Source organism: Stenella coeruleoalba (genome assembly GCF_951394435.1).
Source record: "Stenella coeruleoalba genome assembly, chromosome: 4".
Taxonomy (NCBI): Eukaryota; Metazoa; Chordata; class Mammalia; order Artiodactyla; family Delphinidae; genus Stenella; species Stenella coeruleoalba.
Genome location: NC_137149.1, coordinates 35,892,515 through 35,915,624, shown reverse-complemented (window position 1 = coordinate 35,915,624; position 23,110 = coordinate 35,892,515). Strand labels below are relative to the sequence as shown.

The following is a 23,110-nucleotide window of genomic DNA, read 5'->3' as shown; positions in this document are numbered from 1 at the left end:
TACCATTTAGCTGGGGCGGGGACTGTGTTGTTTAAGTGTGTGATTAGAAACAGTTGGCGGTATAGTGGGCCCGAGAGCCCCGCGTCTCCCCATCACTGAGGATTCACCTGTGGGCTATGAGGGCGTCACGGGAAGACCTCCCTGCTTCACGGAAACTTGATTTCCTGCTAGCTCTCCAACGACTGTGCCCGTCAGAGGTGTCAGTGTGCCGACAGGGGACGGGAGGGGTGGAGGAGCGGGGATGGTGGCCAATGGTGGCCAGTGGCGCCCAGCTGGGCCCCTGCCCCTACCTGCTGGGCCTGCTGCAGCAGCTCCATGCGCTCCCGCAAGATCTGGCTGTCAAACTCCCGGCTCTGCCGCAGGATCTGCCTGCGCAGCTTCTCCACGGCGGCCTGCAGGTCCTCCCGCTGGCCCTCGCTCAGCGCCTCGCTGGCCCGCCGCCCCGGCTCCTGCTGCAGTGCATCGTACAGCGTGGCCTCCAGCTCCTGGATTTTCTGAGCGGCCCAAATCACACAGACAGTGGGAGGTCACAGGTGGGTGGACGGGAACCCCTAGGACACTGCAGCCGAGCGAGGCCCAGCTGGGGGATCTTGGGCAGGGAGGGGAGGCATGCAGGGGCCGAGCAGAGCGGCCAGCGGCCTCGGGGGTGGGCATGGGGGCGAGGGAGCCCCTTTCAGCCCTGTGCACACGGTTTTGAGAACACTTCTTAACTCTGTTCAATCAAGACACCGTGCTCTGTACAGGAGGGGACTAGGGCAATAAGAAGAAATAGTCATAACCGCCCCTTAAGATGTGTGATTCAGAGAGGTTTGACTCAACTGGTCTTTATTTTTGTCTTTGGCTTCCAATTTACTGCCCCCAGCTTGGGAACAAATCTCGCCTTTTATCTTGAGTAGCGTGGAAAATGTGTCCCAAATGCCATGCACTTGGCATTCAGCTGCCTAGTTAGAAAAGCAATTTCAACCCCAAGCAAATGGGGACAGTGTCCTCATTGCTCTCTCCTGCCCCTGAAAAGCAAGACACCCCTGGTTAGCAGAGCACATGAGAGACTAGTAGCCAGGGGAGGAGATCCTTGTGAAAGCTCAGAGTTTTCATCATGAGAGGAAGTTATTTCTTTTCAGCCTCACGGCGAGACACTTAAATACGTTTACCTCATGGGAATATCTAGGGATAGAAGAGAGAAGTATCTCCTTCTCTGCCATCCTAAATCCCCACCCACGTCCCTTGCTAGGAACAGCTCTTTCTCCTCCAAAGACGCTATAGACCAATCACCCATTTTAATGGTAATTGCTGTGAAGCCGCAGGAGGAGGTTTGAAGCAGTGGGTCCACGCGGGTGGCCCTCTGTGCCTGTGGCCACCTGCTCCTGCAGCCTCCCCGGCTTCAGCATGGCTGTGCTAACCTCCCCCGCAAGGGAATTCCAGGCCCATCAGACCGATCTTAGCCAGCAGGCATCAAATTCCCCTGTCCTGACCCTAGTCGTCGCCCCTGGGAAACTAGAAGGTGGGAATCTGTCCGCTCACACAGCCAAGGGATCCACATGGAGCCGGAGCTTGCCTGTGCCTGCTGGCCGCCCCCTCCCCCTGCAGCAGCTGGGCTCCTAGGAGACCCGCATGTGGCCAGCTTCCAGCCAGGACCCCACCATCCAATTCTGGAAGCTCCACTGTGGCCTTGCACCATCTCACTCAGCTCAACGACAAAGGAACACAGGTGTGACTTTGGCACCTGCTGTCCTCCCTTCTGCCCGCGGCCACGGCACTGCCACCCTCTGGAGACTTTTCTTCCCTGACCGTTCAGATCAGCCGAGCGCTGATCACAGCTCCAATCTCGTCATGTGCCTGAAAGCCCACTTGAGGCTTTGGAATATTCTTTGGGTAAGAATGTCATTTCTACCCAGTGGCAGGATCAGCACGCCCAGGGGCCTCCTCTGTGGAACCTGGACTCAGGGTCCCCAAGGGCCTTTCTGCACATGGCACTTAGAGAGCCAAAGGAGGACACCAATTTTCCAAAGTGCGTTGGGAAACACCCATCTTGCAAGATGTCCCTTGAAAGAGGGCCCCAAGAACCACTGAACTTGGACATGGCTTGCTCTGTTCCTCTTGAAGTCTCAGCCCATCCTTTAGGACCCAAGAAGTCCTCAGAGTTTTCCAAACTTACTCTCCGGCAGCCTCTCCCTCCTTTTGGGGCCATGCGTTTCTACGTTATCTCCTGAAATCATATTCCTCAGAACTTTCTGGGGAAGGCCAGGGAAGGACAGAGGTGGTGTATAGTGCAGCGGCAAAGGGCGCTTGCAAAAGGATGGAGAATGGACAGAATCAAGGAAAACCCAAAAAAGTGAAAGAGGGAAGAAAAGGATGAGTATGTTTTCATTCCTAAATTGCCCTTAACAGCACGTGCCCAGAAGTAAGAACCGAATGGGAAAATGCCACTTCTTGATGAGGCTCAAACCGTCCTGACCTTCTCCATCTGCTGCCCCCTGCCCTGGGGATTCAAGCCTCAGAGCCTTGATACAAAGGCTCGAGGGTCGCAGCGAGGTGGACCAGCCTTCACATCCAGAATCTCCCACCTGTGCTAAGCCCAGCGTCCTACTCTCTGTCTTCATGGAGACGGGGACTTTTAGTTATTGATTCTGCATTGCTTAGGTACAAACCCACTTTGTAAAATGATTTTAGCTACAAATGACCTGAGCAAAGCCTTGCTCCAGACTCTATATACTCACTGCTTCTTCCTGCAAGAGCGGTGTTGAACTCCAAGTGCGCTCTGCTGTGAGGACATCCTGGAAATGCCCCCTCAAAGCCATATGAACCTGAGCATGGTCCCACCTCATGTTCATCACCAGTAAGTCCAGAACCAGTTCTGTGACCCAGGCGCAATGCTGCACAGGACCTCACAACAAGTAATTCTTGTTCTGATCGTCACCCACCCTCCACTCATGGCTTTACCTTTGTTCCTCTGTGACTGTCTCTTTTTGCTATTTACGGGAAAACTTGCTCTGGGCTTTAAGCATAAATAAATATTAATAAGAAATATTAACAAGCAGAAAGTTTCTTTTCCTTCATCTCCAATGATTACTAGAACTGAATAAGTATGCCCAAAGAAACCACCAAGCTAACTAAATGCTTTTGAAAAATCATGACTGATTTGGAAAAAGTGACAATTTATCTGTATGGTCATTCGGGTTGAAACCAGTCGAAAATGTGGAGATGGCATCGGTATCGCGCCACGCGGCATTTCAAGGACCCCAAATGTGCCGTCAGCCCCAAAAGGAAGAGCAGCCTGTAATGCTGAGTCTAAAGAATCAGAACATGCAACCCACTTCCGGTCCTACCAGGTAAGCCTGGTCGAGGGCTTGCTTCCGGTAGTCTAGCTCCTCCTCCAGGTAGCCCTTCTGCCTGCTGAATAGGTCCTGAAAAAGAGCAGGTGCCCAAGATCAAGGTCAGTGTGAGAAGCCATCACCGGGCAGCTCTTCAGAGCCAACCTTCTCACATTTGATGGACAGTGACGGTCCCACCGAGTTGGGGACCTGCCAGGCGCTTGGGTGAGAAGGGATGTCAGGTCTGCCCTGCTTGCTCCTGCGTGAATCCCCAGCAGGAGCCTCGCTGGCCCAGGAGCCTTGATCAAGCCTGTCCCAACTCCTCCCAGCTTCCTTCCTCTCAGGTGTCTGACCTGGTTCCCACGCCCCGGGCTACAGGAATCCTTCTCGATTCCTCTTGTCACATCCCGGTGGACCCTGGATGCGGCTGGTTCTCAGATGTGGCTCTTCTTCCCCACACCAGTGGCATCACCCACCTCCTGATTACTCTCCCTGCTGCACGCATCCTCCCCACTCTCTGGTCACTCAGTCCCTGAAAGCGTGATCTCTCCGAAACCCAAATCTCTTTTTTATTACTGATCGGAGGGTTTCAGGTTTAGAGCTCAGCTGTTGCAGCCACTTGATTTTATAGAGGAAACAGAGGGCCAGAGAGGACCAGAGCCTTGCCCTAGATGCCACAGTTCACTGGTGACAGAGGTGGGACTAGACACCCAGGCCCGGTGATTCAGCCCAGGGCTCTTCCCACCCAACACGCTGCTTCCAGGCCTTAGGCTCTTCCTTGGTCCTTCCCCTCTCATTTCTACTTAGAAAACTCGATTTGGTCTTTGAAGGCTCAAGAACCCTCTCTTCTGGGAAGACTTCTCTGACATCCCCAGGCTGGGGAAGATGGATCCCGCTGTACACTCACGGCACCTGGTGAAGAGCTGGCATCACTGTTTATCAGGTACCGCGTGTGCCCAGCACAGCGTGAAAACGGGCCATGTGTCCAGTATCTCTCATCCCTATGGCCCAGCGAGGCGGAGATAGGAAACCCCATTAGCAATGAGGAAGCAAAGTCCAGTGTGTCTCTCCCAAACTCATGGCCAAGAAGGGGCAAGTGAAGCCTGGAGCTCCACCTTGGTGTGTCTGAGCCCCTGGTCCATGTGCCCCCCTACCACCAAAGTGCCTCCCCTAATGTTCCCACACGACGCTGCCGCTGCCAGCTCCCGCGCATACACCCCCAAGGGCTTGCAGGCTAGACAAGGCAGGGACCCCGCTATTCATTACTGAACCCCTAATCCTGACATAGTGTCCAGGAGAGCAGAGGCTCCAAAAATATGTATCAAGTGAATAACTGAGTGAATGGATGATACTTAACAGAACAGCCACGAGAGCAAAAGCAAAATTTAGCAATGCATTGCAAATCAATACGAAACACACGCCAAGCCTTCCTGGGAAGCGAATTCTCTGAGCTGCCAACCCCCCTCCCTCCTAGGGGGTTGCATCTCTTACCTTCTCTTTCTCCAAGTCTAGCATCTTCTGGGTCAGGGCCGCCTCCGTTCCCTCTATTTGCTTCAGCCACTGGAAAACAGCAGGGACAGAGCGCACAGCTAGTGAGAACAAGAGCTCCCTGGGGGCCGTCCTCCAAGAGGAGGCTCCTGGCCCGGAGAGGGTCCCCATCATGTCCCAAGGTGGTCCTCGAAATGGAATTTCCAAGTCCATCCCGATGTTTCAGCTTCGACAGATGTTAGCACAGGGATCGTGGGTACACACACGTGCGTACGTGCATGCAGGTAGGTGTGGGGTGTGAGCCCAGGCAAGCCTGTAAGTGGGGGAGGTTGTGGGTGTGCGTGGTGGATACACGAGGAAGGCTGCGAGTGTGTGCCCTGGGATCCCCGCAGCCGGGCGGGCGAGCCTCCCTGGGTTCTACCCTGCCGAGCGCTGTGCTGGCGGCTTCACGCCTGGGACCTCGTCCGGCCCCCTCATGACCACCCCATGGAGAAGGCAGCATCGCCCCATTTAGCAGGTGAAGACATGGCAGCTGAGTTAAGTCACTTGTCCAAGGTCACACAGGTGAGAAGTGGGGATTTCGAACACAGCCTGCGGGACTGCACCCCTGCAGCCACTGGGGCGTGTCTGAGCAGCTGGGGGCACCACGGGGTGCAGGCGTGAAAGGGGGTCTGGCCGTGCAGGGTGTGAGGGCCTGAGAGCACGGGCGGGGGCACCTGCCATGGGCTGGTGATGGGGGTCCGTCTGCCTGTTCTCAGGTCTGGGAGGGGGTGAGCAGGAGGCGAGCCGCTGTTCCTCAGGTGTAGGCACGTGGGTGTCTCTTTCGAGGAGCCCACCTGAGACACGGTGGGAGGTCCACACACCTGGCTAATGCCCTGTGGGGACGTTTTAGGTTTTAGGGGTGTCAGTTTGACAACATGTATAAATGTGTATATTCAACCTCCTCGTTGCTAAAGCCATCGGACGACCTCCCTGCCGTGGGCCTGCCTGCTGCCCAGCTGTGGACGCGCCCCTTCCCGACGGCCCAGACCCTTCCTCCTCCTCCTCTGGCTGCGGCTGCCCGTCCTGGACTCTTGGCGCCCTTTTCAAAGGCCCCACCCTTGCCCATCCCCTCTCCTCAGCACTCCCCTGGGGGTACCACCCTCCCCTATGCTCTCTCCCTCTCTGAAACGTCCCCCTCCAGCCCAGATCTGCCCCCCACACCCCGATGCCTCAAGCTCCCTGAGAAAGGGCTTCCCTCGAACGGGAAGAGCCCCAGCTCACCTTGACTGGGGAACTGGGAGCAGCCACGGCTCCTCCCCCTTCACTTCCCAAACGTTGGTTCTACCCCCTCCCGTTTCAAAACCCCACCCACCACACTCCACAACCACCACCCAGCGCAGGCCCCCTCTCAGCCCTCAGGCTCACGTTGGACCCCAAATCCCCTTCTGCCTACCAGCCAGCGTGTTCTCTCCAAACACTTAGCATCTCTCATGGACCTTCCCTGCTCCCACTGAAAGCCTCCCCAAGGAGATCTCATCGCTCCTGACAATGGCTGGGGGACCAGCCATGCCTTCCCTCACCTCAGGGCCTTTGCACATGCTGCTCTCTCTGCCTGGAACATCACCACCTCTCCCATCCCCAGCTTCAGCCCCAGGCCTTTTTACCTACTCAGCCTCTGGACCTGAGTTAGCTGTCGCCTCCTCCAGGAAGCCTGCCCAGCTTCCTGAGTCTGTGGGGCCTGGTGCCCTCCATGGATCCCCTGTCACAGCACTCACCTGACAGATTGCTGTTTCCCTTTTCCCACGACATGGGATGTGTTCTGTTAAATTTCCTTACCCTGCACAGGGCCTGGCGTGAGGCAAGCACCTAATAGACGTTTGCTTAGGGAAGGAGGATGCAGGGGTCTGGAGGTCTGTGGGGTGTGTTCTGGCTCCATAGTGGGAACGAACAAGCCTAGATAAAGCTCCGCCCACAGAGCCTCCCCGCTAAAGTCCATGTTAGCATGGCCCCCAAGAGCGGCCCCAGAGCCAGCCGCAGAAGCAGGCACCCAATGCAGCATTGCTTTAGACGGTGCTGAGCCGGTGTGCAATGTCTTAGAAACAGGTAAGCATATTTTTGACAAGGAATGAAAAATATTTCGTTTTTTACTATCCTAATGCAAGCAGTCATAAAATGAATAAAATAAAATGGAAAAAAAATTCCAGTTTTGAATCACTACAAGCTGCTCTTAGGTTTTGTAGAACAAAATGTCCAGTTTTTTCTCATTGTTAAAAAACAAAGATTTGACAGGCATATTATGCACATAAAGAAAAAACTTGACAGGTCCTCTTCAGCCACTGGGAGAGTAAAGTGAGAACAGAAAATGCTGGCCCTGGGCCTCCTGGGCGTGTGAGGGCATGGATTTCTTATCGGAGTCCGGCCAGATGTCTATGGGGCCTCGCTCTGGGGTGAGAACCTGGGGAGTGGAGACAGGGTGCCTGCCTGCCCCCAAACCCTCAGGGAGAAGTGAGTCAGCCCACAGGGCACGGGAAGAGGACTCTCGTGGGAGGTGTGGCTGGTGCACCTCCGCCCCAACCGGCACTTTGCCCACAGGTGCAGGACCCTGATCTCAGAGCTGGGGAATGGGGAACCTCCCCCCTCTAACCCTCAACCCTCCCTTCAGAGAAGGGTCCTAAGGCCTTGACGCTGGGCCAACTATTAGAAAGCTTGCCTGTGGCCTAAGCTGCCTCTTCTCATCTGTTGTTACCAGTGAGAGCGTGGATTTTTGAAAACTTCCATCTTTCTGATTGATCTTGAACTCGAGGGAGCAGAGGCATGACTTGTGATCACTTGTAAGTCCCCCTGACGCCCCATGTTCTCTGCTCAGCATGTGTGCTGTGTGTTTGGGTTGAGGCAGCAAGGCGACGTCCCCAATCTTGGACTCTGCTAACCAGAGGCGGGTCTGGAGGGCGCTGAGATGGGCCGGCATGTGTTTCTCTGAACCTTCCAGACAGAGCAGGGCTTCCCCAGGTGGTGATGGGAGGAGGGCAAGCGCCCAGGGCAAGATGCCATTTGCAGCAAGAATGCCAAGGGACATGCGAACTAGTTTGAGTCGCACTTCGTGACTCAAAGGAGTCTTGAAAGGAGCCTTGTGCTCCTAAGTAGAAAATGGAAGTGGACCTCAGTACCGCCAGTCAGATACCAGTACTGAATCGCAATTTTTTAAATGAGGTATAACTTGGTTGAGGGGGGTTGACTGAGGACGTCGCAGGGGCCTCTGAGCCCCACTGCGAGATTTTCTTCGCACCCATCAGCCCCAGGGTGACCAACTCGCCCCCGTTTGCCTGGAACTGTCCCCGTTTCGGCACTGAAAGTCCCATGCATCCTGGGGAAACCGGACAGTCGGACACCCTGGCTGTCCTGTAGGTGCTCCCAGGGGAGTCCCGTTGACCGACTTTTCTTCCGGGGGTGCACTCAGCACTGAGTTCTCTCCACGGGGGAGACACAGCACCTCCCGAACACTGGGCCTTCAATCACAGACATGCGGCAGAGCTAGTGTCCCTGAGGATATGAGGCAACACCAGTCTAAGTCCAGTCCCCACAGACTGTCCCAAATGGGGAACTGGGCCCCTCTCACCTGGTCCAGAGTCGGGCCTCTAAAGGCCAGCGCCGGGCACCGCCTCTCCTGCCACCACCCTTGTGGGATTTCGGGAGGAGCTGGCAGGCCAGGGCAGCAGAGCGTAGCGCCAGCCAGCCAGCTTGGCAGGGCTCTGTGGTCATTGGCAGACAGGCAGCAGCCGGCAGGGGCTGGTACAGGTGGGCACGGGGTGGGCGACAGGGTGAAAGCAGACAGCAGCCGCATGCCAGGCAGGCCCCGTGTCCTCTGTGTCCAGGGACCCGTGCTGCTAACCTTGCACAGTTGTGGAGAAGAAGAGGAGCCCTGAAAGCCTGAGCTGGGGCCAAGGCCGTGGGTCTGGAACCTGGTGTGGGGAGGAGAGTGTCGGGAAGGGCCCGGGGCGGGAGAACTCGGTAACTGGCAGAGGGCTGGGGATTCCCGACAGTCTGCCCCCCTCCAGGAGTCTCTGGGGGCAGGAGAGAGGGAGAGCCCCCTCCCCAGGACCACTGCCCCAGCCCCACCCCGAGTCCCTGGCAGTCGCTGCTCTTTGCTCACTGACCACAACCATCGCTCAAACACCTCTCAGTCCCCAGCCTTGCCCCAGGTGCTCGGCAGCGAGGCTCGGTCCCGTTTAGAAGTGCCGTGTCCTGGAGTCCTGACACTAGCTCTGCAAGGCTCGCGGCTCAGAGGGAGGAAGGCGCTGGCCTGCAGCAGCCCCTGCAGTTGGCGGGTTGCGGGGGGCTAAGAGCCAGCCCAGGAGGGGCCTCTGGGGGATAAGGAAGGAGGCCTGGGTCTGGCATCGCCACGTCCTCCGGGCGCGCTGGGCGCTGGGCGCTGGGAGGCTCGTTCTCAGTGAACGTTGGCGTGAACGAGGAATAAACTGGAAGTGTCTGCTGGGCTCTCTGCGTGACCCCCTGGAGGCTACGCTGTAGCCTTTGGCTCTCCTGGTGAGAGGGATGCTTACTGAACGCACACTTACCATCACCTGTATCTGAGGGGCCACCAGCCAGCCAGGTATGAGTCATCCTCATCTCCCGACCCACCTGAGGACACAGACTCAGCCAGGTGACAGTAGCAGTGATGTGGGCATCGCCACTTAACCACCTGTGTGACCTCAGCAAGGGTCTGCCGTAAGTCTGTTACCAACGTCTAGTGCCCTGTACTCGGGGAAGGATGGACAGGTGCTCAGGGAAGAAAACTATATTTTAAATGCCCTTCCAAAGATTCTGGAAGGAATCCTGATTAAGATCATGAAGACTTCATCAAGATATAAGTAGCACTTTAAAGTTTAACTCATGTGCTTTCAAAGAAAAAGATCTATAGACCAGACTACATTAACAAGTTGGATATGCCTAAAACACCCTAAATTAATGGAAAAGGCAAACCAGGATATATTTTTAATAAATACGGCAGTAAGTTATTATATTTAGTATGTAAAGCACATAGATAAGTCAGTAAGAAAAACCATAGTTATGACCAAATACGTATGAAGTAAGTGAATAGATGAATGCATGATTGAATTAATGTATGAATGAATAAGTAACAAAGAAGGGCAATGGAATGTAATTACGATTCACAAGAAAGAAGAAAATGGATAATACACAAAAATCCATTATCACTAGCACTCAAATAAATGAAAATTAAAATAATGACATCATATAATTTCTGCCTATCCTATCAGCAGAGTTCTTAGTGGTGATATCTGCCTTGCTGAACAAGAAACCGGCAGCGGTAACACTCAGGTATAGGGGAATTGGTACCACTTTTCTGGAAAACGTTTGACAGCATGAAAGCTCTTAAAAACTCTCTTACCCATCAGCCCAGTGATTCCACTTCTAGACTCTATCCTGTAGAAGTGTTTTAATATGTAGATAGAAACTTATGGGTAAAGACGCTCATCGCTGCATGATGGTAAATAGAAAAAAAGAGCAGAAACGCCCTCAATATCTTAACAGCGAAAGAATCAGCACCGAGCGTGTGGCTATAGGTAGAATGATGCAGGGCCGTTCATTCTCATGGTGGAAGCTTATGAAACAGGATTAAAAACTCAAGTATGATCCTGACCAAGTTTTTTAAAAGGGCGTGGGAAAAAACTGGAAGGAAATAGCCCAACTGTCGCAGATGGTTTCCTTGAAGGGGGTTTTGATTTCCTTTCACGGTCTCTAAGTTTTCTACCGTAAGTATGAGTGACGTTAATCAGAAAACAAAAAGGCATGCACGTGCGCATGCAGACACAGACAGACCAGAACCATGCTTCCAGAACAAAGCGAGACGCCAATGTACAGTTTCTTGTATGGTGCCGGGAAGCTCAGACACGGTGTATGGACAGAAATGCCGCTGGGCTCTACCTTTTCACACAGGGCAAGCACAGTTCCAGCCTGGATTATTGCAACCTGTTCTTCATTTCTCAAATTCTAAAACACAAAAATGGGCAAGGGCATTTTACACTGATCTCACATCACGTGCAGACAGTCAGCCCTACACAACGCTGACAGCGGCCTCCCCAGGGTCAGCCCCACTCACTGACGGGACCAGATGTGACATATCTGAGGACTGGCCCTCGGGGTGGGAATGTCTCATGTAGTGGCACTGAGCCTTTTAGAAATAGGGCCTCGCTCAAGCTGATCTTTTGAGAAGGCAGAAGTCTCACTTTCTGATTTCAGAAACCTCGACTGATTCCACTTTCTTCCTGGACATTCATTTTTAGGCTTTCTCCCCCCTCATCACTCACGGGCTATCAGGACGATCTAACTTCAGAACCCCACTTCTGATGGATGTGGACCCAGCCACCCACGCAGGAATGTGGCCATACAAAAGCCTTACATTGTACTTAGTAGATCTCTTAAATTAGGAAGAAATTAAAACGAAACGAAACAAAAGCCACACAGAGTACACCCGAATCAAAACAAGAACACGAAACCGGAAACCGATCGCTCATAGTTACCCCATTATCGCCAAGGATATCTAATTTCTTCATAAGTTCAGAAATATTCACATCCTGGAAAAGATGTCCAACGTTCATTTTGTGTGAGCTACAAAGACCATGCACACCAATCTAGGGCCTCAGCCCTCAGTCCTCGATAAGACACCTCTCCCTTTCTCGTCTCTTAGAGCCTAAGGCCGGGCAGAGAGTTACTCTTAGCAGTTCCTTCAGGGAGGGAGGGAGGACTGGTAACTGCTGCGCATTGGCTGAGTTTTACGCCAGCACAAACACCACTTTCTAGAAAGGCTCACGGAATCCTGTGGGTCAGAAGGACCCCTCTGTGCCCGCGGGCCTAGCGGGACTCCAGGGTCACAGCAAACACTGAGCTGCTAGAACGACCACAGCTACTGTCTCTAGAATACTCAGCACACTCTGGGCACTGCACTGAGCCCTTCATGTTCACTATCTAATTTAACTGTCACACCCACTTCACGGTGTGGGTGTTGCCACTCAGCTCTCCTAGATGAAGAGACTGAGGGTCAGAGAGGTTACAGGCCAGAGCTGGGAAGTAGCCAAGCTGTTACCTTCAAGGCTGCATCCCAAGGCTCTGCTCTTTTAACATGAGTACAGGTAGAGTAACCTTTGGTGACCCACTGGAATAATGAACTCTGACTTTCAAAATATAGTGGAGGGACGGGGGTATCTTGTTAAAATCATTTCTACCCCTGGCACCGGCACACGATCCCCTTTCCAGCTGAGCCTAGCGTTTGAGCAGGCTGTGGCCATAGTAGAGCGGGGGCACCCCCCAGGCACGCTACCTTAACTCCTTCCTGGTGACAGAACAGCTGGAGGGCGCTGCTGTTGTTCTCGGGGAAGGTGCTGATTTGGAGGTTAAATGCTGGCGACCTCCGCTCTCTCTCCTGGGGAAAAGATTTGGTTTAAAAACAGAACTTTATTGGATTATTTACCACTTGCCATTTTCCCACGTTACTCAGCAAAAACCAACGAATTCCAGTTGGCAAAGGTGTTACTAGAAAGCACGCATTCAGGCTACAATCTTGATGGAGACTGTGTCCTGTCTGCACCACAGTGGATCTCCTGTGGACACGGGGTTACTTCTTAATCTAATCAGCTGGGAAGAAGTGGTTAGCAGAGTGTCCTGAGTTAACCTGCTGATGGAAGCTCAGGAAGTCACACTATCATCATGAAATACTCGGGAAGAACAAGCGCGTGAAATGTCAACAGAAATCATCGTTATCTCATTTCATCCTCACACAACCCCATGAGGCAGCCATGACTGCCTCCGTTTTGTGGACAAAGAGAAGGAGGCTGGGGAGGCAGAGACCCCCGAGGTCCCACATGAGTGAGTGGCAGGGCCAGGACCCTGACCCTGGCTTCACATCTTTTTCAATATAATCTGCTGACTTTGTTCACAATTTGTTTTTGAACCGCACTAACACTGCAATGATCATTCTACCTCTGCCTTAGATTAATAGTCAAATCTCAACTACTCAGGAGGGAGAGCAAGCATTTTCCCAGAAGCAGTACATTAATCATGTGTAAAGTGACAAGTTTTTAAAAAGGACAGGAGAAGCCCAATTACTTACAGAAATAAAATACAGCAGCAGAATAGTACTCTGGTCTCAAATGTGTTTTCTACACAGAGCTGCCTTTAAACCCTGAGCAATGGACAGGTCAGCCAGCAGAGAAGACCTTTTCCAAATGATACCTTGAAATCAAACTGCTTTTATTTTCTCAAAATTATGGTAAGTAAGCTTGCCTTGGACCATGCCTGCAGAACCTAGCTACAGAACCAATGGGCTTCTTTACCCATTCAACTAAGAAATGTAGCCAAGATGAGCACCAGATGGCAGGTCTTAAGCAGATGCTCTAAAGGAGAGAGGAAGGGTGGGGCCATTAATTCAATTAATTTCCACCAAGCCCCAATCTGCCTAACCTGGTTTGAATCGGTTTAGATAGAAAACCTTATTAGACAAGAACACCACAATTCACAATGGTTCTGTGCTACAGATGCCTTTCCTACCTGTAATGCTTACTTAAATGGGGTCTCCACAGAAAAGGTGACAAAAGAAAGCTCATGTTTTATATGAACAAAAGGCAAAAGACTGGTTTCCAATGGCTCCAAAGGATGGTGGAGACACTCAAAGAAAGTTCTAGTAAAGCGACCGATGCTTATGGAATTCTCATGAGAAAGACACAAAGAGACGTGAAAGGTTTTCTAACAGTGGCAGTAGTATTAACCATGACCTTTCCTAACTTCTACTCCTGCTGCATGAATGAAGGAAGGACTCATTTCAGGTTCAAGCAAGAGCTGAGTTGCACGGCAACACTTGGTTCTGAGATATTCAGGCCACGGTCCATGTCAGCACAACAAAGAACAAGACGGGAAGTTCCAGTGCAAGCAGAATTTTAACTGAGGCCGGGAGGAGAAAACAAAATCAGAGAAACACCAACATTGCCAAGGAGCTCGCTTTTACTGAGGTTTCTGGACATGCAAAGGCTTCAGCGGAGGGACAGCAGAGCCGTGTCACCACAGATGCTTAGAGAAAACCAGTCACAAACTCAGGTGATGTCTCACAGGTTGATGATTTTTAAATGGAAACAAACAAAAAAGGAGTATGAAGTGGTAGCAAGGCAATACAGTAACACACCCGAGGCAAAGTTCCAGTAGGAAGCAATAGTCCCATCAATACCCCTCACACTGGGTCCAACTCCGTGTATGTGGGAAGTCACTGAAGATTTGGGACAAGATTTCTACCTGTGAACAACATCCAATCTCCCTTCACGCTAAAGAGTCATTCTGAGTTGCCGTTTGAGTTACAAACAACAATTGTGTTAGTCCAACACTGCTTGCCATGTCTGTATTCACTGCATCAAGGAGTTGGAACGTTACAAGCTTTCTCAACCGCCTATGCAAATACTTTCTTTTACCCTGTTTACTTACCTTGTGTTTACCTTGGCAAATAGAAAATGGGCCAAACTAGCAGTAAACACATTATAGAGTCAGCTGCGGGCCAGGTCAGACCCCGCTCTCTCAAAAGGTGAGATTCATGCATGCAAGGTCACTTAAAAAGGTGTGTTATTAATTGCAACAGTGCTTCTGTCCGGGTTTGCAGAATGCATACCAGGTGACTATGCATGCAAGAAGGAAGTAGTTATGGAAATGAAACACAAATAAAAAAGGCAAAATATTGCAAAAACAAATTATTTTATTAAGTGCAAAAACAAGCCGTAGGCAATAAATATATTAGCTCTGGTACATGTCCAAAGACTTCGGTGAGCATTCTCTCCAGAACATATTAAGGCAGTGAAATTATTCTGAACATACAGATTTAAAAAAAAAAGAAAAGAAAGCAAGTGTCACACGTCCCCTTACACATGCTTGAAAACATCTGGGACTTTACATGAATTTCAGTTTGGGCTCAAAGAGAATGTCTGCTCCGTTTGAGAGTTTACAACAGATAGAGTCTCTTACTTCGAGCTCTAGCACTCTGAACTCTAACAGCTCATTCTGATCCTTCGCGTCTTGCATTTCGTTCTTCAGCTGGTTCTCTTCCATTTCCAGCCTGTAAATCTGGAGCAGAAATACCTGTGGGTTAACGGGTGGGAGAACCACTGTCTCTCACCAGGGGCCATGAGAATGTGTCCCTCGATCACAGACCCCCTCGGTGTTGGCCTGAGGACACAGGGGCTGTCATCAGGGGGCGGGTGGGAAGGGGAGGCTTTCAGCGAGTGGGTGAAGAAGGCCTTTTCTGCTCCGGGAGCTGGGGATGGCACAGACGGAGGCCGCGCCTGCTGCGCCCCTGTGGCCCCGAGCCTGGCCCAGCACGGGGGCCAGATGTTTGCTGAATACACGAATGGTGGGGAAACTGAGGCATGAAGCGATTAAGTCCCGTCCCCAAGGTCAGTCGTGGGGGAAGCAACAGTGATCCCCGAGCTTGTCTGAGTTCCTTCCGACCCGGCCCCCCAGTCAGCCCACCCAGAGTCCGGCAGGAAGGCACCCTGTACTCCCCAGAGTGCTCCTATGGGGAGCCCGAATGGTAGCAGATCTCCCCAAAGCACAGTCTGGGAGGGGGATGGCCTGGGTCCCAACCCCCCTGGGAGACCCTGGGCCAGCTACGTAGCTGTCGGTACCTTAGAGGCAAACAGCAGCCCCCCCCACTAGGCTGCCTGCGGTGAGACTAAGACAATGCATGGAAACGAGGGCCCCGGTGGGTCACGGTCACCTTTACTCCCTCCTGTCTCTACTGGGGTGGTACCGCCCCACCCCCGGGAGACATTTGGAAACACTGTGAGAGCCTTCCGTGTCTCCCAATATAGCGAGCAGGACCAAGGATACAAAATCTCTCCCTACGCACAGGGCTGCCTCGCAGGACAATGACCAGTCCTGTCCCAATGCCCCAGATGCTGTGGAGAGACATGGGACAATGGATGGCCACACAGCGGGCCAGTGCAGAGCTGGGACAGGGCCGCGGCCCCCCACCCAAGGGGGCAAGGCTGGGCTCATACAGTTGGGGCATTCTAGGATGCTTAGAAGCTACGGCCTAACCCAGGTCCAATTCCACTAGTACGGGAGGTGCAGAACAAGCAAATCTATCGGGACAGAAAGTAGGTTGCCAGGGACTGCAGGGTGAGAGATGGGGAGTGACTACAAATGAGCACGAGGGATCTTTACGGGAGGCTGAAAAAGTTCTAAAAATTGCATGGTGGCGGGACTTCCCTGGCGGTCCAGTGGTTAAGACTCCACACTTCCACTACAGGGGGCACGGGTTTGATCCCTGGTTGGGGAACTAAGATCCTGCATGCCGTGCAGCACAGCCAAAAAATTTTTTAAAAGATAAAAATGGCATTGTGGGGATGGTTGCATGACTCAGTAAATTTACTTAAAAAAAAAAAGCACTAATTGTTCACAAATAAGAAAAAAATAAAGCTAAAGTCTTGTCCCGAAGCTATAGACCTACTCGCCAAGCTGACTCCTTGAGAGAGCTCTGTCAAGTTCCTTGACCAGAAAGTTCCATGACCAGAGAGGGAAGGCCAGGCTCAGCTCTGCCAGCGCCACGGCCTCCAGTCCATGAATTGGACTATGACCGCCGAGGGCCTGCTTGCCAACCAGTGCCTCAGGCCCATGCACGGGGAGCAGGCGGGGGAGGAGGTCTGGAACCCAGGGCAATGGCAGAGGTGGCCTGGAAGCCCAGCATCAGAAGAATGGGCAGCCCCAGTCATGCCTGCAGCGTGCTCTAACCCAGTTCTGTGGACCCCGCCCCAGAGGACAGAACCAGGACCCGAGGCCGGGGGCCCCCGGGAGGGGCGCGGGTCCGACCCCTGCGGCCAGAGCAGGCCTCTGAAGCCCATGGGGCTCCGTGACCCCCTGCGGAGGCGTCAGGGTGTCTGCGGCGCATACCACGACCCCCTGCGGAGGCGTCAGGGTGACCCCCTGCGGAGGCGTCAGGGTGTCTGCGGCACATACCTTTTCCAGCAGGTCTTGGTTTGTCCTGATGAGCAGCTGCTTCTCTTCCACCCATTTGGAATCCTAAGGAAAAGTACTAAATATGTTCACACTCATTGAAGCAAACAGATAGCTAAATAACAAATAAAGGGGCAGTGGGAAAGGTCACTTCGTATGAAACTTTCTATGAAAACGTCAGAGAAAAGGACAGCAGTTAGAACGATCGCATCATCCCTCAAAACCTGAAAAAGAGAACCAGCGGGTCTGTGGCGCATCCCTCCTCCACCTCTCATGTTCCTTAAAGCACAGGGAGCGCATCTGTATCACTGACAGAAAAGCACCTGTACGGCGACTGAGCTGGCCCCAACAGACCCTCCCCTGGCTTGTTCTCTGCGGCCCGCAGTCCAGCGCCCAGGCCGCACCTCAAGGGTCTGCCCACACTCAACACACCTGGAGTCATTACAGTAACACATTTCTGCTCATCCTAGACCCTCTGCCCGTGACGCCCTAACCAAGTCTCTTTGCCTGGACAAGTCTTGTCCAGGAACGTTCCAGGAGCACGAGGCGCTAAGTCTGCCTTTACACCAGCATCCTGAGTGCCTAGCATGGTGCTTGGCACACAGCTGGTGCTCAATAAACGCCAGGGGATGGATGAAGGAGTACACGAGGGAACTTTCTTCCTCCCTTCCTTCTACCCAACATTATCACCCTGTGCCATCCCTGGGTTGACACACGTGTAGGTCCCACGAGGCTGAGTCCCTGTGAGGACAGAGCCAGTTCCATTCATCTTTTTTCCTGTGGGAGGTTGTTGGCAACGTCCCTTCCATCTCTGTGCCCCTTTGCAATGTGACTCTGCAGCTCCTTCCATGGAGAGATGCATCTCTTCCTGCAACCTCGAGGCTGGGCATGCCTGCAGCATGCTTTGGTGACTGGGATATTAGTGAATGTGACACAGGCAGAGGTGTGGCATGTACTTGTGCTTTGGGGCCTGCCTTTTCTTCCTGCCCCCAGACCACCAGGTAAAGGAGCCAGGGTAGCTTCCTTAAGGATGAGAGACCGTAAGAATCTGGCCAACAGCTGGCACCAATGCAAAGACAGGACAGAGAGGCTACTGGGGCCATCTATCCCCAATTGATCTACCAACAATGAAGCCTCTAGAATGACCCCAGGTGAGACCAGCAGCAGAACCACCAGCTGAGCCCAACCCAAACTGCTGACCCATAAAACTGTAGCCAAATAAAATTTTTGTTATTGTAAACAACTAAGTTTGGGGGTGATTTGTTAGGCGGCGATAGCTAACTGATACATTATCCCACACACCAAGCCCAGAGCCTGGTGCAGGGCAAGGGCTCTGGTAAGTGCTCACCAAATGAATGGCCATGTGCTCTGTCCCAAACTGGCCTCTTCATTTAGTAGGAACTGAGGGCAGAGCGGGCCCACAAACAGGGCCTAGCACCCTCAGGTAGGAGGTTAACTTATTCATAGACTGTGGTCGGGTAAGTAACAATCTGTGAGCTCAGCCTGGAAGAGGGAAGCTGAGGTCAACAGCCGGTTAGGACAGGAGTCTGAAAACAGCTTGATCTCTCACCTGGACTCCGCCCAGCTGCTGCTGAGTCTCCCCTTCCCCTATGTGTTAAGTACTATTATTAGCCCCATTTTAAAGATGAGGAACCTGAGGCACAAGAGACCACGTAACTTGCCCAAGGCTGTGCAACAGGTCAGTGGTGGGGCTGGAATGTGGTGGGTTTGCTGCAGCGTGTGCCCTGCACTGCACTCCTGCCTCCGCAGAGGATTCTGACCATGGTTATGTGACCAGCTCCCAAGGGCTGGCTGCTACCCTGTGCCCAGTCAGTCCTGCATAAATGCTGCCACAGTGAACTGCTCTGTGCAGGCTTGAGTTCCGGTTACTAGCCAGCTGCCTCCATTTGAATGTCAGTCACAACCTGAGCCCTCATCCCACTGACTGGACACCAGACTTAGTTCTAAGCCATTTGCTCCGTAGCTCTTCCTGAGCCCCCGTTAACCCTCCTGGAGCCTCTTACAACCCCTTCCCTTACACCCACCTCCCCACTCCCAGTGTCCCACCGTAGGGCCTCTAGTAGCCCATGCCAGACCTCCTCAGGTCACCTCCTGCCCTGGGGTTGGGGCAGTGGTGCCACCACACACTCCACCTGCCCACACACTCCCTGGCACCCTCACAAGAGGCAGGAAGTGTGCCTGTTCAGGCTGAGGCACTGAACAGCCTCTCCTGGCCCCTGTCGAGGAGGATGTGCTAGGGATAGGCCAGTACAAGATGGCGCTGCCTCCAGTGCTGGATCCCTGAGTGACCACATGGAGCGGAGACCCTCTGCCTACAGGAGGACACGCAGCGCGTCAAGCAGGACAGAAACCTCGTGGTAAGCCACTGAGAAGTCCCAGTTATCTCTTTCCACAGAGAGTTCTGACGTGGAGAGCATGGCCCACCCGTACTGACCCCTGGGTTCATGTTGCTTTTAGATGCTACCCTCTGAGAGGCTGGACCTCCACCCAGAGCCCCTCAGGGTCCCCCCACCCCAGGGGATGGGTCTGGGCCCAGGTTTTGCCTCTCGACTATGTCCTGCTGTCAACATATGCAATGAATTCAAATTCAGAGAATTCATGCCTAACCAAATTCAGAGAAAGCGCAAACGGAGGTGACTTTAATCTGAGAAGCTCGGGGCCCAGATCTTTATGTGGCAATCACCGCATGGAATCCCGAGGCCGCCTCTGCCTGCCATCACTCAGAGGTAGCTGCAGGTACCAGTTCTTTTCCACAACTGAATCCTCATAGGCAATGCCAGCTTTTCTTCCAGATTCAAGTCAGAAAAGATTTTGGTGACCACTTTACTTTTGGAATTGTCTCCTATTCTTGTGCATTTGACAAACAAAGAAAAAGCCAAGTCAGGATCTCATAACGTGTCTGATTTTTAAAAACTCGGGAAAGAGGCACGTGAGCTGGGATATTCTCGCCTGGTCTCGGCTAGTGTTTTTTTCTCTTGTCTCCGCAGTGAACGATGCAGATCCACAGAATAGTCCCCTTGGCACCAAGGCCCCAGGGCCACCACCAAGGGAACAGAAATGTAAACAGCCACAGAACACACGACCGTTTCTGCTCACCTGTCCCTTCTCAACCAGTAACTTCTCCAGATCTTCGATTTTGGCCTGACACCTCAGCAGATCAGCTTGGAGCTGTTCCCGAGTCTGAAATGAAAAAGACCAGGAAGTGAGCATGTCACCCTGGATGGTGACAGGAGAGTGGAAAGGACCAGGCTGCAGGATCCAGTCCTAAAAAACGGGTCCTTTTTTAGGAGCACACGTGCAAACTGGCCTGCTTGGTTCCTCTGTCACCTACAGGTGTGACGTGTGTAAGAACTGCAAGGTCTTGAGAGGCTGTCAGTGCTACCGCCTCAGTTTAGAAATAAGTCTGCAGACTGGAGAAGGGGCCAGATTCTTCACTCACGTCAGGTCCCAGCCCAGCTGACCAAGTGCAGCGGCTGCATCACGAATGCCAGCAACACTTTCATGATCGCTTAGCCCGTCTCGTGGGCCTTTGCCACCTAGAACAAGGGCTGAATTCCAAAATACCCCAAGGACCAGGCAGCTACTATAAAGAAGGAAGCCAACTGGGTGTGGGGTAATAGGGAGTGGTGGGGACTGTGGCAAACCAGAGGCACATGTCCCATCTCAGGGGGAGTGCCACCCAGTGGTTGCGGCCAAATGGGACTATGTGGAACGGGAAGCCCCGTTCTGCCAGGTGTTCTGAGCCCTCGAGAGAAGCCAGGAATTGGGATTTCTATGTGAAATCTCCTGACTTTTAAATGCTGCAAGTAGATGAAATTTTTAATGAAAACCACGATTCAGCCCAAACCACTTCCAGCAGTATACCTCCTCCAATCTATCGGTTACAGGTGGAACGCTACTGTAGCGCTAGAAGCTTCCTTCCCCCAGCCTCACTCGCCACCTCCCATCTCACGGGGCTGTTGTGGGAATGAAACGGGGACGCGCTGGGGTGAAATGTTGGCCCCAGCGGGTGTGCTCCCTGGGAGTCCCCCTCGCCTTCAGAAGGAAGGGCCAGCAGACCCTGGTCTGTGTGACTCCTGAAGGTGGGGTGATGGCCAGTGAGTGGATATTACTACAAGGCAGAGCTCAGCCCAGCACGAGGGCTGGCGTGGTCCAGACCTGCGTGTCCAGCAGAGCGCCGTGTGGGCTGGGACACCCCGACCGTCTCTGCCTGGGCTCCTTACGGACAGGCTTGAGGGCTCCTCAGCCAGGAGAGAGGGGAGTCTGTTTAACAGTGAGCCTGATTTCATCACTGAGTCTTAAATTCTGAAACCGTTCTTGTCAATGTACGGCGCACACGACACGTGTGCGACGGCAGCGTTTCTTCTGCGAGTTCCACTGTCACACTGAGGATGGGCAGATAGTCCCCGTCCGGTTTGCTAAACACTGGAATGTTGCCACGGCGGAAGCTGTTAGGCGTCCCCATCCTCGCTCAGCACCCCTATGGAATCCCGATGCCGGAAAGGGCACGAGCCACCCGGCCTCTGCCCAGACGCTCGCCGCCCCGCCCGCCGCACCTACCCGGGCCTCTCGCTCGGCGTCCAGCGTCCCCCCCACCTGCTCCTGAAGGAGGGCGTAGGCTCGCTGCAGGGCCTGGTACTCCCTGGTCAGCTGGCAGAACCTCAGGTCAGCCTCTTCTCGGGTTGTAGTCTTAACGTCATGGAAAAGAAAAGCACAAGGAAGTGCGTGACTTGACGTGAACTGCGATGCCAGGGTCAAGTCAGGCAAAGCGCATGTCCAGATCTCACGACTGCTGCCAACAGTTACACAATGACCCGGTCACTGCCAGGACCTAACTGGAACTCTGGAGTGAAGGGCTCGGGGACAAGATGCCTTCTCTGCCGTCAGCGCCCTTCCCAGGAGCTCCCTGAACCCCGGGAATCACTCAGTCACGTGCAGGCGAGCAAGGGTGAGCCCGCCCCGACTGCACGACTGCACGGTGAGCATCTACGTTGTAAAGGGCGCCCCTCCCACCCAGCACGAGGAGCCCTCCTCATTCTGGGAGTTTCTCCTCAGGAAACAACCACTCAAAGAGCATCGCCGCAGTTGTGAGAAACTGGAATCCGTGTAACACCTCTCATCGGGGCCTGTTAGGTTAGAGGCACGTGCAGATCCATGAGGATCTGCTCGTGAAGAGGGTGATGTGCAACACAGTGTTTGGTGTCAAAAGATGCCTGTTACACATTCTTGGTGAAAAGAGCAAATCAAAAAGCATGTGTCTGACGTGATCACGTTTCATGGGGTTTCCTGAGTGAACCCCACCAGGTGGGGGAGGTGGGGGAAAGTGAAGCTACTCTTCCCTCCCTTGTGGCTCCAGCTCACCAGAGCCACGGTCACGGACGCGGGCGTGCACAGATGGAGAGTCAGGAGAGCGTGAGGGCGCTGAGCCACGATGAGAGGCTCCAGGTGGCTTTCACTCTGCTCTCTACCCTTCTCAGTGCTGCTTGGATCCTCTCCTACAATGATATGCCATCTTCATATACATGGGTGGTGTGTGTGTCTGTGTGCGTGTGCATGCATGTGCGTGTGTGAGCACAGGGGGACGAGGAACAGCCCGCCACTCAGCAGTTTCAATGACAAAGGGTAAGCAACAATGCAGTGGCCACGGATCTCCTGTGTGAAAGCCGTGCTGGGGAAGGAAGGGGTCCCCACGTGCTGCCAGCGCCCCCATCACCATTCTCGGAACCTGTGAAAGTGGGGACCACCTTTCCTGGACGCTGGACTGTGATCACACAGGTCCTGCAGGGTTCGTGCCTCACAGTGAGGGAGCAATGCCTGCAGCGGCCAGAGGCGGGAGGCGCCGTACAAGCATCCCCAGGGTGAGGTCTGCTTACGTCGTCCAAGTCCTCCTCGGGCGTGGCCGGAGCCCTGTCCGTCCTGTCTGTGTTGCAGGACGTCTCTGACAATGTTTCCGAGTCCACAGACTCCTCGTCAAATCCAAAAAATGTCTCCACAACATGCTTCTGTAAAAGGCAATTTGCATGACATGAGGAGGGGACTCAGAATCACCTGGATCCTCCATCCCGTCTTCCCCGGGGCAGAGGGGGCTACGATGGGCATCTGGGCCAACGGGGCATCCCAGGAGGTGGGTCGTAGGGTCTGTCCGGGATTGGCTGGGGGAGAAAGGGGGCGCCAAAGGTGGTCAGAGGGTGGAGGGTTGCCGCAGAGCGTGCTGGCCCAGCCCTGGCTCCAGGCGCATGAGCTGATGACCTTTTGCAAGTCAGCCCCTTGGCCCTTCTGAGCGCCAGCTACTTTCTCCATCGGAC

At 53.4% G+C, this 23,110-nt stretch overlaps 1 protein-coding gene across 4 annotated transcripts in view; it reads right to left on the bottom strand.

Annotated features, from left to right (window-relative positions):
- The window catches only part of JAKMIP1 (janus kinase and microtubule interacting protein 1), a gene marked incomplete at its 5' end in the record, with an annotated part of 70,351 nt that overhangs the window by 12,559 nt on the left and 34,682 nt on the right, over positions 1 to 23,110 (bottom strand). For 2 of the 4 annotated variants that reach the window (XM_079920522.1, XM_079920523.1), the window contains 5 exons: positions 14,443 to 14,894; positions 16,788 to 16,850; positions 19,902 to 19,985; positions 21,366 to 21,494; positions 22,679 to 22,807. In XM_079920522.1, the coding sequence (XP_079776648.1) occupies positions 14,721 to 14,894; positions 16,788 to 16,850; positions 19,902 to 19,985; positions 21,366 to 21,494; positions 22,679 to 22,807 (579 nt within the window). In that variant the 3' untranslated portion in view covers positions 14,443 to 14,720. Of the gene's footprint in view, positions 1 to 290; positions 495 to 3,314; positions 3,405 to 4,802; positions 4,872 to 10,724; positions 10,791 to 11,320; positions 11,375 to 12,117; positions 12,220 to 14,442; positions 14,895 to 16,787; positions 16,851 to 19,901; positions 19,986 to 21,365; positions 21,495 to 22,678; positions 22,808 to 23,110 lie in introns of those variants that run through there. The other 2 variants (XM_079920520.1, XM_079920521.1) reach the window with 2 other exon arrangements.